The 18,389-nt window shown below is 43.9% G+C and overlaps 1 protein-coding gene across 6 annotated transcripts in view; it reads left to right on the top strand.

Annotated features, from left to right (window-relative positions):
* Positions 1-2,226: 2,226 nt before the first annotated feature.
* The window catches only part of LOC106560844 (core-binding factor subunit beta), a 66,706-nt gene continuing 50,543 nt past the window's right edge, over positions 2,227-18,389 (top strand). For 3 of the 6 annotated variants that reach the window (XM_045688189.1, XM_014124204.2, XM_014124205.2), the window contains exons 1-3: positions 2,227-2,667; positions 3,261-3,347; positions 5,297-5,413. In XM_045688189.1, coding sequence (XP_045544145.1) covers positions 2,590-2,667; positions 3,261-3,347; positions 5,297-5,413 — 282 coding nt within the window. In that variant the 5' untranslated portion in view covers positions 2,227-2,589. The remainder of the gene's footprint in view (positions 2,668-3,260; positions 3,348-5,296; positions 5,414-18,389) is intronic. The other 3 variants (XM_014124208.2, XM_014124207.2, XM_014124206.2) reach the window with 2 other exon arrangements.

Raw genomic sequence — 18,389 nt, 5'->3', positions numbered from 1 at the left:
TAGAGCCAAGTTTAGATCTTTTCAGTTCAGATTCAGGTTGGAGTGTTAGTAGTCAAGATACTTCAAAGCACCTCGTTTCATATATAGATTTCCATTGATCATTATTTAACAACCACACAAATAACAACCGGCTCTTTAGTTCAGTAAAGGGAATGTGTGTAGTCTTAGCTCTGTCTGTGCTGCGTTATTGCTTGCTTCACTTGATGCCTTTTAATATGTAATACCAAATCTGAACAATGTTTTTTTTGCAAAACAAGAAAACAGGGTATTAACATGGCCTTGAATAGCAACTTAAAGGCGATGAGAGTGAAACGTTTTAATGTCAGAACATTTCAACTGCAGTAGGTTATGTTTCATCAGCACCAGTGTATGTGTTGGCTCAGGAGAGGGTTGTCTGTCTCTCTGTGTCTCCACACCACAGCTCTGCCTCTGTGTCCATCCTGTTGAGGAGGATTGGAGCAGACACCTAGCTCCTGACTGGAAGCTGCCTGTCAGAATGGCTCTCCAACGGTGACCACAGAATATTTTATTAATAAATTAGCGTTTTGTGGTGTTATTAAAGCACTCACATGCCCCATTTGGCCAGAAGCCTTTCCTTTTAACACATTTACTCATGAAGGATCTCAATCCAAGAAACGAATCTGCAGTGATACAGTGCTCATAAAAGCAACAATTCCCACAAAAGAACCCTCAACAACATACTGTATGTGATTGGTCCAAATTGCCTTATGAAAGTCTAATTGTCTGCCACATCACCGATTCCCCTTTGGTTTAGAGTTTTCATTTACGTAAGTGCTAAATATACAGACAGCACAAAAAAGTGATGAAATGTTTCTTCATATATATGCTTTCGAATTGATGTTGATTGTAAAGTTGGAATTGTGGAATGGGCAATTCGCCCTTCGCTATTTGACCCTGACGTGTCTATTTGGAATCCATATCCTCCTCACAGACAAAGTGCTCATCGATCAAGATCTGTACACCGCAGCAGAAGTCACCCCAAAAAGCCCACTGGACAACATCTAAGTTGTTGGTCAGTGGTCATCAAGTTCATCATAGCACTTGGAGCAAACATTGTTTTTCAAAACCTTGTAACCACAAGTGTGTCTAAGGCGTTAACGTTGTACAACATTGAAAGCGATGGAAAACTGTATTGCGTGAAGTAATAACTGAAATCTTCCAAACAGGACGAGGACGTCTGTACATGGCCTCTTCATTGTTCTGCTCTTGCTTTTCCCTCTGTGTTTTTCCCCCACTCCCTGTCTCCTCCCACTGTCCTCAGGGAGATACTAGTTAAAACACATACTCCAAACATTTCACATTAGTCACACATTTTTTACGAGTTACTTTTTATCTCAATAATTTACAGAAATGTGTATTTGCTTTTTAATTAGTATATGTGGTTAATTATAATAATTAACTCCTGAGTATATTGTTTTGTTTACAGTAAAATAATCATGATTGGTGCTGTTTAGTAACTGGAATGACATTTTGCAAAATGTCATTTCACAGGCAAGTTATTATACGCCTTGTAGCCATTGCATAATCTTGCAATCATTCCACAAGGGAGGGCTTGAGTTTGCCAATATGTTCTACAAGAGAATACAAATCATAATCATCATCAGTAAATGTATAGTAAAAACAAAGAGAATATTTAGGATCATGAAATTATGTTTGTGTGAATGTTTGTGTGTGTGTGCGTGCATGCGTGAGTGAGTGTGTGTGGTGTGTGTGGGGGAGAGAGAGAGAGGGACAGAGCACAAAGTGCCTCAACGTTTCAAATTATCAACAAGCGGCACTATTGCCCTTGGCCTTGATTGATATAAGGAGAGGAAAGAGATGGGGACCGGGTTTTCAAATCGTTAGCTTTACATGCAACTATTTTCCAGGAATTCAAATGTTCTACAACATTAGGGTACTCTCATATGCCTCTCCTTAATGTGCCTCCCAGAGATACAAATATTTGCCTTGAGTAATTGTTTCAGAAGCCTTGTCTTTTACCAGAAGTCTTATGCTTATGGAAAACATGTCTCCACAAGGTAGGCCTACTGATCCAAATAATTTACGAACAAAGATGTTTTTTTTATGTCTCTGGGCTAAGGAACATGAGACATGGACATATACATAGGAAAGCTATTTATTGTGCTCTGAAGTTTGTTAAATTCAGCGCCTGCGCACTGCGGATCAGTAGTGAGGAGAATTGTGAATGGGGGGAGTATTTTGGGTGTACAGTCATAAATCGGACTCCGAGGAGCCAGGAAGTATGCAGCGCGACAGATAAAGTCGAGAGAGCGGGCGTTTGTTGTCAGTGGACGGGGATCACACGCTTCGGGGTGAGAGGGAATTATAGCCCAGTGCGAAATTGAGCCTAATCCATTGCAGTGGCAGAGACTGACCACTCACTAGTTTAGATTTGAAAGCGGGGAGAGATCACGACCCTGCTTACAATTAGGTAAATATTACGTTAGCACATTGCTACTAAACAAGACGGAAGAGAATAGAAGCGGGATAGCTGTTATTTCACGGAAAAGGTTTTTCTTGCTCACAAAACAATTAAAATCAAGGAAAATTTCTCAGCAAAGCTTCAAGATGCCTCGGGTGGTCCCGGATCAAAGGAGCAAGTTTGAAAACGAAGAATTCTTCAGGAAACTCAGTCGGGAGTGCGAGGCAAGTCTACTCATTGGATACATTTTATCTGGTGGCGGAAACAAAGTATCTCATAATGTGGAAATGCACGTTGCGCTGAGGCAGCACAATAGCCGTTTTATTATTTTCTTACTGAAAGATGGATATGGTTTCCATTATAGATATGAAGCACTGTTGAATTCATCTGATACGTTATTTCATATTTTAATGTCTGAATAAGCCTACACTTTTCAAAAAAGTGGAAGAGTTATGAGACTATTTTTAGTTTTGATTTGATTTGTTTTAAGTCCATCAACTTCGCTCATCATCACCTCAGTGCGCGAAGCACTGCCATTCACGGTGACTTTGCCTCATGGCTAATGTACATTTATTTCCCATATTGTATCATTCAATAGGCTAAATGGAGATGCATTTGAATTAAATTAATCTGATACCTCGGAATTGTAAGAATTTATAAAAAATAAAGACGTCTCTAAAATGTAGACTATCATCTGAGCCATAAAGTGAGCCATGATTAATGCCTTCACAGTAAAGTATATTTATGCTACTTACTTATGTATTTTTTTCCCTCTGGGATTAACTTTATTGATGCATTTTCCCCTTCCTATTTTCAGATCAAATACACAGGTTTCCGAGACAGACCGCACGAGGAGAGGCAAGCCAGGTTTCAGAACGCTTCTAGAGACGGTCGCTCAGAAATAGTGAGTAAAACATTTCTGTTCAGCATACAACTGCGATAATAACACTATAATCAGACATCATTACACTAACCTTAAGTGTTTGTCAATAAGTTGCATAAATAGACACACGGAACGGAACTAGACATTTTACTTGCCTAGTTAAATAAAGGTTTAAAAAAATAATAATTATAAAATAAAACATCAGCCAAAACATGACTTAATCCTTTATTCTCTGGCAAACAACACAAAAAACATCCTCATAACATTATTTCACAAACATTTCATAACACTGTAATATGATTAGTTCCCTATCCAGAACGGTCATAAACCTGTGTATCAGGTGTCTGACAGACAAGGCTATTAAGGTCTGTCTCTGTCTCAACAGCCTTTAGAGGAGAGAAACACAATTGGGGCATTGACAATGACTGAAGTCGGAGCAGAGCTGGTCTGGCGGCACCGATAGTGGCTACATAAAACGGTCCCTCTGCTCACTCCTTTTTCAGTCATCACGATATTTTCACGTAGGCTACACTCTTAAGTAAAGGACTCTGTCCCTGGAAGAACCGTTGGGGGTTCTAAAAAATGCCACACGGGGAAACTCTCCAGTTCAAAAAGGTTCCTTTGAAAGGATCTGTTTAAAGGTTCAAACTGGAACCTTTTTGTGATGGGAAGGGTTACATTTTGAACCTTTTAATTGTAGAGGTGGCAGCCTATCAATAGATTACCAGTTGCAGCATTTAAACATTAATTAAAGGTTCCTCCAAGAAACTCTTCAACTAACCAAAGGTGCAAATATGAACCATTGACCTCAATGGTTCATGGAGGAACTCCAGGGGTTCCTCCAGGTTTACTCCAGTCCCCGTTCATTCTAAGAGTGTAGTAAGGTATTTGCTGTAATAAAGTCAAATGTATTTTTTTTATGTAGGCCTATTACTTATATTCTTAGAGTAGTCTAACATTTCACTCTTTTTGAGTCAGATTTTTTAAATAGTTTTGGTAAGCTAATTCAAATCAAGGATTTTTCCTCGTGCCATTAAACAATAAAGTGACACTGCAGTGTATTCACTGCCATTTTCAGACAAAAAGATTCACAAAGATATTGACAAGAATAATATTGTGACTAGGCCTACTTCTAGTTAGTTCTTTTTTTGTGGTTAAAGTATTTTGGTGCTTTATGAGGATGGTTTGATTTGTTACTGTCACTGTTTGCTCTGTAAGGGTCCTAACCCTACCATTCACCCAAGTGTGTCTATTTCAAAATACAATTATTCTGACTGAGAAAGCCATTTGAAATTACCATCATCATACCTAAAATGTTTGTAAATTAAATACATTCAAATAGACTTTGTTAATTAAATAAGGCAGAATATATGCTATGCACATATAGCCTTAGTAATTATATGGTCATAACATTTTATTTTGTGTTAGTATGTGTTTTGTGTATTCTGCCTGTGTTGTTTTTTCCTTTATTCTGGTTGAAGTAATGCTGTGAAAACAACAGAAAACATTGTGTCCATGTTTGGAGCTCAGTTGTTTAAAATCTTTACCTATGAGCTGGTAAATTCCATAACACCAACCAAGCACAGGGAACATAATTCAGAAGAAATCATCTGGACCCTGCATCATTAGTGTTAGGCAGGGGCTGCTTTTAAGATACTATTGATTTTCCTTCCCTGTCTTTCTTACTGTATTCCTCCTATCTCTCACTCATGCCATCTCCCTCTCATTCAGTCTCTGTCTTTTCTAAAGTCAGTTCTCTATTGCCCAGTATTCCAACAGTGAGTGTTGGTAAAATAAAATCAGATGTACGTAACTCTATACTCCAAATAGAGAAAATTATGACTCTTGTTTTTTCTGGAGCGCTGGCTCCAGACACTAGTCTCTCTGATGTGAAAAAGAAATGATGGGCTGCATAATTTATGCTCAGGCCCAGTGTTCTGATCCTGTTTGTATTGATTTCCCTCTAAAAGGCTTTTGTGGCGACGGGCACCAACCTCTCGCTGCAGTTCTTCCCAGCCAACTTGCATGGGGAGCAGAGGCAGACGCCCACACGAGATTATGTGGACTTTGACCGGGAGACGGGAAAGGTAATCCTGACATCTCTTTTCTTTCTCTTCTTCTTCTCTCTCTTTTTATCCTCCCTCTAATCTCATCTGTTCATCTTTTGAGAGGTGATTTTTTTTAACCTCATCTATGACACTTTTTATTTCCCAGACATTTCTGTGAACTCATGTAACCGCACACTAATGATCTGTAAAGAGCTTGGTATGGGCGCGAGGTATTCCTAGAATTTTTCACCAAAAGTTGAGGTTGATCTCACGACAGTTTGATTGAATCCAGGCTGTTGATTCAGATTGATATGTTCTCTGGGTGGGATAAACCATGGGCTTTCCGTAATGATATGTTATTGCTTTACACAGAACACAGCCCTGCCGTCCACTTAAAACCCCACTCTTCACTGTTTCTCCTATTGTTTCTTTTTTTAGCATGCCCATTTTTCTCACTGTAATTCCAACACATTCTACCAACTCAATGAACACATGACTACAGTATGTGGTTTCCCTCAAAGCCATAAGGAAGGAAGATGATGACACTGTTCCAACCATAGAAATACAATCGTAATTATATAGTAATAGTATATCACAGTATAGTATAGCATAGTATAGTATATAAATAGTAATTCTATAGTAAAGCCTTGCTTTTCCTGTGATTCTGACAGTACTGCAGGGCAGGGCTTATTAACCAGGGCTCATTATCCACGAGGAGGCCTACAAAGATCACATTCACAACTACAAGAACTCACTTCCCACAACCAAATCTGCTTATTTCATCCAACATCATAAGGAATGAACAAGGAAACCCAGGAGTGCTTTTCTCAACCATCAACAGACTTCACCGCCCCTTGGAAAACCCTCTCTCACAATCACCACGACCTCTGTGACAGTTTTCTGGCCTCCTTTCAAAACAAAGTGGAGGCTATCTACCAACAGCTGCAACAGTCTCACCCTTCAGTCGGGCTTCCGGGCTATGCATAGCACTGAAACTGCCTTGATAAAGATAGTGAATTACCACTTCTGTGCTTCTGATGCTGGGAACATCTCCATCAGCATCCTCTTGGACATGTCTGAAGCATTTGACACTGTCTGTCATCAGATTTTAACTGACCGGATGGAGAGGCTTCTTGGAGTTTCCAGAACAACCCTTGCCTGGTCCAAATCTTATCTATCTGATAGACAACAGTTTTTCTTCCTTGGCAACTACAGGTCTGCCCCAGCCCCTGTCTCACAAGGTATTCCACAAGTCTCAGTGTTAGGTCCATTACTGTTTACTATTTACATGCTAATCCTTGGTCAGATCCTCTGTCAATTTGGACTCAGATTTCACTGTTATGCAGATCACACACACATTTATCTACATCAACACAACATCAAACTCCACTTTGTCACCTCCCTCTGTTGTTGACTGTCTCTGTGAAGTGAAAACTTGTATGAGCAATACCTTTTTCAAACTAAACAGCAAAACAGAGATCATGCTCATGGGCCCCAACTCCCTCATTAACAAACTGGGTCGACGGCTGCACCATCCACTCCAACTCCACAGTCAGGAACCTTGGTGTTACATTTGACCCAACCCTGTCATTTAAACCCCACATCCAGAACATCACCAATTCAGCCTTCTTCCACCTCAAAAAACATCTCACGACTCAGACCCTCTCTCACTGACCCAACTGCTGAAACCTTCATTCACACCTTTGTTTTATCACGCCTGGACTACTACAACGCCATTCTCTACGGACTCCGTGCCAAAACACGAGACAGACTCCAATAAATTCCAAATTCAGCTGCACGAGTCCTCACACACGCCAGACTTTGGGACCACATCACCTCCACCCACATCAAACTCCACTGGCTTCCAGTTCAATATAGGATCATCTTCAAATTGCTCATGCTCACCTACAAAACCCTCAATGGACTGGCACACACATACCTTACGGACCTCCTGCACCCCTACACTCCCACCTGTTCACTGTGCACATCTGACACTGGCCTCCTCACCCTCCCTCACACCAGGCACCGCTCTATGGGAGACCAGGCTTTTAGCAGTGCAGCTCCCCAACTCTGGAACTCCCTCCCTCTCCATGTTAGAACCTCACAATCCATACACATATTCTAGTCCACACTAAAGACACACCTCTTCACACAGGCTTAGCTTTTATCCACTGTCTAGTTCACTTCCCTGGTTAGTGTGTCATCATGTCTAGGTGTTCTCCACAGTTAGTCTGTCATCATGTTTAGTGTTCTCCACGGTTAGTCTGTCATCATGTTTAGTGTTCTCCACGGTTAGTCTGTCATCATGTCTAGGTGTTCTCCACAGTTAGTGTGTCATCATGTTTAGTGTTCTCCACAGTTAGTCTGTCATCATGTTTAGTGTTCTCCACGGTTAGTCTGTCATCATGTTTAGTGTTCTCCACGGTTAGTCTGTCATCATGTTTAGTGTTCTCCACGGTTAGTCTGTCATCATGTTTAGTGTTCTCCACGGTTAGTCTGTCATCATGTTTAGTGTTCTCCACGGTTTTTCTGTCATCATGTTTAGTGTACTTTTATATACTTACTTATTTAATATGTGATTTTATTGCTTTTTATACTACTGATTTATTGTGTATGTAAACTGACTTTGTGTGTCGTGAAAAGCGCTTAAAATAAAATCTATTATTATTATTACAGGCGTGTTAAGGTGATGCAGCCATGACAGCTGATAGTCCATGGGACTGTCTCCAGGTCTTACCAAATCAAAATATATTTGGGACATGCGCCGTATACAACAGGTGTAGACTTTACCCTGAAATGCTTAACTACGAGCTCTTTCCCAACAATGCAGAGTTAAAAAGTAAGAAAACTTTACAAAAATAAAAAACAAAATAGTCACACAGTAAAATAACAATAACGAGGCTATGTAAAAGGAGTATCAGTACCGAGTCAATGTGCAGGGGTACGAGGTAGTTGAGGTAATTGAGGTAATATGTACAGTACCAGTCAAAAGTTTGGACACATCTACTTAGCCAAGGGTTTTTCTTAATTTTTTTTACATTGTAGAATAATAGTGAAGACATCAAAACTATGAAATAGCATATGTGGAATCATGTAGTAACCAAAAAAGTGTTAAAGAAATCCAAATATATTTTAGATTTTAGATTCTTCAAAGTAGCCACCCTTTGCCTTGATGACAGCTTTGCACACTCTTGGCATTCTCTCAACCAGCTTCACCTGGAATGCTTTTCCAATAGTCTTCAAGGAGTTCCCACATATGCTGAGCCCTTGTTGGCTGCTTTTCCTTCACTCTGCGGTCCAACTCATCCCAAACCATCTCAATTGGGTTGAGGTTGGGTGATTGTGGAGGTCAGATCATCTGTGCAGCAACCCATCACTCTCCTCCTTGGTCAAATATCCCTTACACAGCCTGGAGGTGTGTTGTGTCATTGTCCTGTTGAAAACAAATTATAGTCCCACTAAGCACAAACCAGATGGGATGGAGTATCACTGCAGAATGCTGTGGTAGCCATGCTGGTTAAGTGTGCCTTGAATTGTAAATAAATCCCAGACAGTGTCACCAGCAAAGCACCCCCACACCATCACACCTCCTCCTCCATGCTTCCCAGTGGGAACCACACATGCAGAGATCATCCATTCACCTACTCTGCGTCTCACAAAGACACGGCAGTTGGAACCAAAAATCTCCAATTTGGACTCATCAGACCAAAGGACAGATTTCCACTTGTCTAATGTCCATTGCTCATGTTTCTTGGCCCAAGCAAGTCTCTTCATCTTCTTGGTGTCCTTTAGTAGTGGTTTCTTTGCAGCAATTCGACCATGAAGGCCTGATTCAAGCAGTCTCCTCTGAACAGTTGATGTTGAGATGTATCTGTTACTTGAACTCTGTGAAGCATTTATTTGGGCTGCAATCTGAGGTGCAGTTAACTCTAATGAACTTATCCTCTGTAGCAGAGGTAACTCTGGGTCTTCCTTTCCTGTGGTGGTCCTCATGAGAGCCAGTTTCATCATAGCGCTTGATGGGTTTTGTGACTGCACTTGAATTTTCCGCATTGACTGACCTTCATGTCTTAAAGTAATGATGGACTGTCATTTCTCTTTGCTTATTTGACCTGTTCTTGCCATAATATGGACTTGGTATTTTACCAAATAGGGCTATCTTCTGTATACCACCCCTACCTTGCCACAACACAACTGATTGGCTCAAACGCATTAAGAAGGAAAGAAATTCCACAAATTAACTTTTTATAAGGCACACCTGTTAATTGAAATGCATTCCAGGTGACTACCTCATGAAGCTGGTTGAGAGAATGCCAAGAGTGTGCAAAGCTGACATCAAGGCAAAGGGTGGCTACTTTGAAGAATCTCAAATATAAAATATATTTTGATTTGTTTAACACTTTTTTGGTTACTACATGATTACAAATGTGTTATTTCATCGTTTTGATGTCTTCACTATTATTCAACAATGTAGAAAATAGTAAAAATGTAAAAAAATCCTTGAATGAGTAGGTGTGTCCAAACTTTTGACTGGTACTGTGTGTTTTCCATGTCCGGCCACGACTCTGAGGAACATAGGATATTACAGTTCTTCAGATCATGTTGATAGGATAGATCGAATGGTGCTCGTCAAGTTTATTCTCCAGTGATTGCATGTTCACCAAAAGAACGGAGGTTAGAGGCGGTTTATCCACTCACCGACGTAGTCTCGTCAGGTATCCCGCACGCTGGCCTCTATAACGACGCCTCTTCCTTCTTTGAGTGTCGGGGATTTGGGCCTGGTCCAGGATGAGCCGTACTGAATAAAGTAGGTCATAAAATGATTATCTGAACCGTTAAACACCACTGACTGATCCCTTCCATTTCCATGGAGCGCTCAATAAAACAATGGGAAACATACATATTTTAGCCCTGAAGATTTTACTAGTCATTGTATAAAGATGACCCAAAATGATTTTCTTTTTTAACAGATTAGATAAGGAATCTTAAAACTTGACACCTTTGTTTCCACACCAATGAAGATGCAGTGTTTAGAAGGATTGTATTTTTTGTTATTGTTTTGTTTGTGTATTCATTTGCTCCCCTGGAGGGCTCGTGGCTGTTGCCGTATGTAAGGTGTGCCAGAGCCCCCTGTTCACAGACAGTGCCTCGCTGAAATGTGCTCATTAAAAATGCATCTGTGAGAAATCGATGGACCTTTCGGCTCAAGGCTGACGGACTAATCTTTGCCCATTAATTATTTAAAAAGGCGTGACTGGGAGTTGTCAGGCGTGCCGAGCACTTTACAGATGAGGCGTTGAGTGTCCGGGGCAGGGGCCTTGTAGTAACCATATCCCCTATCCCCTCTAGCAGGCTTAGAGACCATGCAGCTTTAATGAGCCCTGGGCCCTCCGTCTCTCCTATTCCAAAATAAGCCCCAAGGAGCTCCTAGTCACAGCCACTCTCCTAGCACTGTCACCCTACACAAACACATGCACTTTTGAACAAATGCGTGCGCACACACACACAGGGTATAAATCTCTAGATGGGTGCTACTGCTCTGCTCCTTGTCATAAGTACTTCTCTTTAGGAACTAAGGTGGAACTTACTTGGAGAACGTATGATTTTTCTCTGGGCTCCCCGTCCCTCCCTCCCCCTCGCTGCCTCCCTCGTTCCCTCGCTCCCTCTCACTTTACCCCTATCTACTCTACCTCCCTGCAGACTAGTGGTGTCAGGCTGGGAGAGATGTTGCGCACGCTGCAACCTCTGCTCTTAATTAGTGTGATTGTTAACCTTCTACACAAACACATCTCACGCTGCCTGGCTAGGAGACGTTAATAGACAGAATGTCTGCAGTGAAAACTGAAAGTGTGTGGAGTCCGTGGTGTCAGAAGAGGAAACGTGATGACTGGTTTAACTGAAATAACGTGGGCCAACCAGTTTGTGTCTGCTGCTGTATTCATTTAATACATTTTAAAAAGTCTGAAATAAAAGATCAAACTGTGGAGTTAAATATTGAAGCATTTCATAAAGTCCTTTAGCCAGTGGAACATGCACTGTATGATTTGTCAAAGATCCTGGCCTAGCTGTCCAGGTGTGGCCTATAGATACATCAGCCATGTCTCTGTATGTATGGCATGATCCCCCTATGCCCAGTTGAAGTGTGAGGTCCATAAAGAGCATATAGCATGCAGCTCTCCCCTCACCACCACCCAACGCCAGCCCAGAGTAACAGATGAATAGGGAGCAGTTATAATATTCTTTCCATGAAAAGTGAGTGATTTTATGGGTCTTGGTGTTTGTGATTGATGGAGTCAGAACCAACCACAGTGCAGTGTGAGCCCAGGGACTCTCTGTCTCTGAGCCCAGGGACCCTCTCTCTTTCCCTCTCTTTCCCTCTCTTTCTCTCTCTTCTGCCCTCTCTCACTCTATAGCTCCCTCTCTCTCTCTCTCTTTCTCTCTCTCTGTCTCTTTCTCTCTCTCTCTCTTTCTCTCTCTCTCTCTCGCTCTCTTGGTTTCTTTAGGTCTCTCTATCGCTCTCTCTTTATCTCTTCTGGTCTCTCTCTTTTTTTGGTCTGTCTTTAGGTCTTTCTATATCTCTTTTGTGGTGTTTCTCTCACTCTTGGTCTCTCTCTCTCACATTTCTCTCTCATGCGCGGGTGAATAAACCATTGAAAACAGACGGTGCCAGCAGAATGGGGCCAGTTTAAACTTGGACTCTGGTGGAGGACAGTAGTATTATCTGAGTGGGGCGGTGAGCCCAGCTCCACTGGAGCCCCCCAGTAGAGCTTAAGTACAGGCTCTGAGTGTCACTACAGGCTAATGGGAACCAGCTGTGTGGGAGGTTCATTTTAGCGGTAGGCCTGGGGAGGAGCCGCTAACCCTGTCCCAGCCAGGGGCTCCCAGTAGCCGACTGTTTCATACCAGAACCCTGGTCAGTCCCGTGGATCATCCACACTGCCCTAATGGTCATGGACCCTAACTCCCTAGTCCAATATTAAGTTGATTAGATTGGAGTGCCAAAGGATAGCTAACAGTGCCTTCAGAAAGTCATCAGAGATAGAAATGAATACACAGCAGCATACTGTTCAAAATTCACAGAGCAGAACAGGAAGTTGTATAACTGCCACGGAAGCATCGAGTATAGAGTCCTTAACTCAGGTCCTCATACTGTGACAGGCAGCAGAAGTGCAGGGTGTTTGAATTTCTACAGTAGCAGGCAGGAGGAGGGGGATGATTCAATGTATCGTAGTCAATTATTAATCTGTTCCAAGTGAAGTTAGCTTACCTCAGACATGAGTTCAGAGAGATAGGGGTCTCTGATGAGGATCCTCCATTGATGCCAGTGGTGGAAAAGTACCCAATTGTCATACTTGAGTAAAAGTAAAGATATCTTAACAGAAAATGACTCAAGTAAAAGTGAAAGTCACCCAGTAAAATACTACTTGAATACAAGTCTAGAAGTATTTGATTTTAAATATACTTAACCTCAAAAGTAAAAGTAGAAATCATCTCAAATTCCTTATATTAGGCAAACCAGACAGCACAATTTTCTTTTTTTCTTTTTATTTACGGATAGTCAGGAGCACAATCCAACACTGACTTAATTTATAAACGAAGCATTTGTGTTTAGTGAGTCCGCCAGATCAGAGGCAGTAGGGATGACCAGGGATGTTCTCTTGATAAGTGTGTGAATTGGACCATTTTCCTGTTCTGCTAAGCATTCAAAATGTAAGGAGTAAAAAGTACATAATTTTCTTTAAGAATGTAGTAAGTAAAAGTAAAAGTAATCAAAATATACATGGTAAAGTAAAGTACAGATACCCCAAAAAGACTTAAGTAGTACTTTAAATGATTTTACTTAAGTGCTTTACACCACTGATTGATGCTTTGTTGTTATGGAATTGCATTGATACTGATGACTCACCATGGGTTGGGTATCTCTTTAGGCTAGGTCAACAACCTCTACACAGACTACCTGGACTGAAGACATGCCCATTTGATAAAATAGGATTTTTACTGTAACAAGAGAAGGGAAGATAGACTCTTAAATATGAACTCTGTCTCCTCAACTCAATCTTGTTAAAATGTGAGACTTTTAGGGTTTTGGAGCGTGGTTCAGCTTTAAGGGTTTAAGAGATATTGTGTTTGGCATCTTGTCCAAATCTCCCTCTCTACTCTGTTCATCAGTAGCACTTGTGTGTGGTTTCCCTTTATACAAAGCACAAATTGGGTTCTGTCTGCATGGCCATGCCACAAGGTTGAGTTTGGAGTCTTGTTAACTGATTGGCCTCTTGCTGCTGGTGTAGACCATCCACAGTGTGCTTCCACTCTGTGTTAAGAGCTAAGAGCACAAATACTTGAAGAAAGTGGTAGAATGACTCCTAAACCTTTGAGCTACAGTCTTGGTATTACAGCAGTAAGCCATCCTGAGACTGTGTAGGTGTGTTGGTGTCTGTCATAGGGCTAGAACAGAGAGAGACAGATAGCGGGCCTCAGAGGCAGCAGACTATAAATCTTCGGCCTGTCTCTGGATGTAAGAATTTTCGCTCGGGGGCAGATAGCACAGGGAAGATTCACAGTAAATGACTCCATTGTGAAAGGGACTGCAGTCTGAGGCGTCACCACAGGAATTGGAGTTTTAATAGTTTTGTGTTAAAGCTTCTTCGCTTGTTCCCAAAACCAGCCTGTGTGTGTGTGTGTGTGTGTGTGTGTGTGTGTGTTGTGTAGGGGTGGGTGTGGGTGACTGTGTTTTTATGTATGTGTTTGTCTGCCTAGCATTGCACTTACGGAGCCAATCTCCATATTCATGACGGGTCATGTGCCACAAAACATGTTTTTGAGCTGCCTGCCGCCAGCTTGACAATTAACCTTGTTACAGAGCCAGAGAGGGGGAACAGCTTGACAGTTAACCTTGTTACAGAGCCAGAGAGGGTGAACAGCTTGACAGTTAACCTTGTTACAGAGCCAGAGAGGGGGAACAGCTTGACAACTAACCTTTTTACAGAACCAGAGAGGGGGAACAGCTTGACAGTTAACTTTGTTACAGAGACAGAGAGGGGGAACAGCTTGACAATTAACCTTGTTAAAGAGCCAGAGAGGGGGGAACAGCTTGACAGTTAACCTTGTTACAGAGCCAGAGAGTGTGGACAGCTTGACAATTAACCTTGTTACAGAGCCAGAGAGGGGGAACAGCTTGACAATTAACCTTCTTACAGAGCCAGAGAGGGGGAACAGCTTGACAATTAACCTTGTTACAGAGCCAGAGAAGGGGAACAGCTTGACAGTTAACCTTGTTACAGAGCCAGAGAGGGGGAACAGCTTGACAATTAACCTTGTTACAGAGCCAGAGAGGGGGAACAGCTTGACAATTAACCTTGTTACAGAGCCAGAGAGGGGGAACAGCTTGACAATTAACCTTGTTACAGAGCCAGAGAGGGGGAACAGCTTGACAATTAACCTTGTTACAGAGCCAGAGAGGGGGAACAGCTTGACAGTTAACCGTGTTACAGAGCCAGAGAGTGTGGACAGCTTGACAACATACCTTGTTACAGAGCCAGAGAGGGGGAACAGCTTGACAGTTAACCTTGTTACAGAGCCAGAGAGGGGGAACAGCTTGACAGTTAACCTTGTTACAGAGCCAGAGAGGGGGAACAGCTTGACACGTATCCTTGTTACAGAGCCAGAGAGGGGGAACAGCTTGACAGTTAACCTTGTTACAGAGCCAGAGAGGGGGAACAACTTGACATTTAACCTTGTTACAGAGCCAGAGAGGGGGAACAGCTTGACAGTTAACCTTGTTACAGAGCCAGAGAGGGGGAACAGCTTGACATTGAACCTTTTTACAGAGCCAGAGAGGGAACAGCTTGATAATTAACCTTGTTACAGAGCCAGAGAGGGGGAACAGCTTGACAGTTAACCTTGTTACAGAGCCAGAGAGGGGGAACAGCTTGACATTTAACCTTTTTACAGAGCCAGAGAGGGGGAACAGCTTGATAATTAACCTTGTTACAGAGCCAGAGAGGGGGGAACAGCTTGACAGTTAACCTTGTTACAGAGCCAGAGAGTGTGGACAGCTTGACAACATACCTTGTTACAGAGCCAGAGAGGGGGAACAGCTTGACAGTTAACCTTGTTACAGAGCCAGAGAGGGGGAACAGCTTGACAATTAACCTTGATACAGAGCCAGAGAGGGGAAACAGCTTGACAATTAACCTTGTTACAGAGCCAGAGAGGGGGAAAAGCTTGACAGTTATCCTTGTTACAGAGCCAGAGAGGGGGAACAGCTTGACAATAACCTTGTTACAGAGCTAGAGAGGGGGGAACAGCTTGACAATTAAACTTGTTACAGAGCCAGAGAGGGGGGAACAGTTTGACACCTATCGTTATTACAGAGCCAGAGAGGGGGAACAGCTTGACAGTTAACCTTGTTACAGAGCCAGAGAGGGGGGAACCGCTTGACAATTAACCTTGATACAGAGCCAGAGAGGGGGAACAGCTTGACAGTTAACCTTTTTACAGAGCCAGAGAGGGGGAACAGCTTGACAATTAACTTTGTTACAGAGCCAGAGAGGGGGAACAGCTTGACAATTAACCTTGTTACAGAGCCAGAGAGGGGGGAACAGCTTGACAGTTAACCTTGTTACAGAGCCAGAGAGTGTGGACAGCTTGACAATTTATCTTGTTACAGAGCCAGAGAGGGGGAACAGCTTGACAGTTAACCTTGTTACAGAGCCAGAGAGGGGGAACAGCTTGACAATAACCTTGTTACAGAGCCAGAGAGGGGGAACAGCTTGACAATTAACCTTGTTACAGAGCCAGAGAGGGGGGAACAGCTTGCCACGTATCCTTGTTACAGAGCCAGAGAGGGGGAACAGCTTCACAGTTAACCTTGTTACAGAGCCAGAGAGGGGGAACAGCTTGACAGTTAACTTTGTTACAGAGACAGAGAGGGGGAACAACTTGACAATTAACCTTGTTACAGAGCCAGAGAGGGGGGAACAGCTTGCCACGTATCCTTGTTACAGAGCCAGAGAGGGGGAACAGCTTCACAGTTAATGTCACAGTTGTCGTTGGTAGAAATGGACCAAAACGCAGCAGGCATGTGAATGCTCATCTTGATTTTTAATTACTCTCAAAAATGAACATACAAAAATAACAAACACGAAAAACGAACACTCGACAAATAAACAGTCTGGTAAGGCACAAGGCTATACACAGAATAATCACCCACAAATAACACATACAAACACACCCTAATATATGGGACTCTCAATCAAAGGCAGATAGACAACACCTGCCTTCAACTGAGAGTCCCAACCCCAATCAACCAAACATAGAAACACACACACTAGACTAACCATAGAATTAACTAAACATAAACCAAAACCCGGAAATACTAAATCAAACACCCTTTACACAAACACACCACCCCGAACCACATAAAACAAATACCCTCTGCCACGTCCTGACCAAACTACAAAAACAATTAACCTTATACTGGCCAGGACGTGACAGTACTCCCCTTAAAGGTGCTACCCCAGAAGCACCTTAAAAAATAACCCCAAGCAACACCAAAAAAAAATTCCCCTTTTCTAAAGGGAGGGAAGGGAGGGTGGCTGCCGTCAACGACGGCACTGTGCTACACCCCCTCCCCAACCCACCTATTTCTGGAGGTGGCTCTGGTTCCGGCCGTTCCAGGCTGTCGGGCCACTCTGGCATCGCCGAGGGGCAGTCGGGCCAGTCTGGCATCGCCGGGGGCAGTCGGGGCAGTCTGGCAATTCGGGACAGTCTGGGCAGTCTGGCAATTCGGGACAGTCTGGGCAGTCTGGCAATTCGGGACAGTCTGGGCAGTCTGGCAATTCGGGACAGTCTGGGCAGTCTGGCAATTTGGGACAGTCTGGGCAGTCTGGCAATTCGGGACAGTCTGGGCAGTCTGGCAATTCGGGACAGTCTGGCCACTCGGGCCACTCCGGCAGTTCAGGGCAGTCTGGCCACTCCGGCAGTTCAGGGCAGTCTGGCCACTCCGGCAGTTCAGGGCAGTCTGGCCACTCCGGCAGTTCAGGGCAGTCTGGCCACTCCGGCAGTTCAGGGCAGTCTGGCCACTCCGGCAGTTCAGGGCAGTCTGGCCACTCCGGCAGTTCAGCGCAGTCTGGCCACTCCGGCAGTTCAGCGCAGTCTGGCCACTCCGGCAGTTCAGGGCAGTCTGGCCACTCCGGCAGTTCAGCGCAGTCTGGCCACTCCGGCAGTTCAGCGCAGTCTGGCCACTCCGGCAGTTCAGCGCAGTCTGGCCACTCCGGCAGTTCAGCGCAGTCTGGCCACTCCGGCAGTTCAGCGCAGTCTGGCCACTCCGGCAGTTCAGCACAGTCTGGCCACTCCGGCAGTTCAGCGCAGTCTGACCACTCCGGCAGTTCAGCGCAGTCTGACCACTCCGGCAGTTCAGCGCAGTCTGACCTCTCTGGCGACTGTTGACTGGCGGGCAGCTCTGACGACTGTTGACTGGCGGGCAGCTCTGACGATGACTGTTGACTGGCGGGCAGCTCTGACGATGACTGTTGACTGGCGGGCAGCACTGACGATGACTGTTGACTGGCGGGCAGCTCTGACGATGACTGTTGACTGGCGGGCAGCTCTGACGATGACTGTTGACTGGCGGGCAGCTCTGACGATGACTGTTGACTGGCGGGCAGCTCTGACGATGACTGTTGACTGGCGGGCAGCTCTGACGATGACTGTTGACTGGCGGGCAGCTCTGACGATGACTGTTGACTGGCGGGCAGCTCTGACGATGACTGTTGACTGGCGGGCAGATCTGATGATGACTGTTGACTGGCGGGCAGCTCTGATGATGACTGTTGACTGGCGGGCAGCTCTGATGAAGACTGTTGACTGGCGGGCAGCTCTGATGAAGACTGTTGACTGGCGAGGCTGGGTTGACGCACTTGTAGCCTGGTGCGTGGTGCTGGTACTGGGCTTACCAGATTATGTACACGCACCTCCAGGCTAGTGCGGGGAGCGGGAACAGGACGAGTCGGAC

The sequence above is a fragment of the Salmo salar genome, chromosome ssa10 (assembly GCF_905237065.1).
Source record: "Salmo salar chromosome ssa10, Ssal_v3.1, whole genome shotgun sequence".
NCBI lineage: Eukaryota > Metazoa > Chordata > Actinopteri > Salmoniformes > Salmonidae > Salmo > Salmo salar.
Note: the sequence above shows the minus strand (reverse complement) of the source record. Positions and strands in the feature narration are given on the sequence as shown.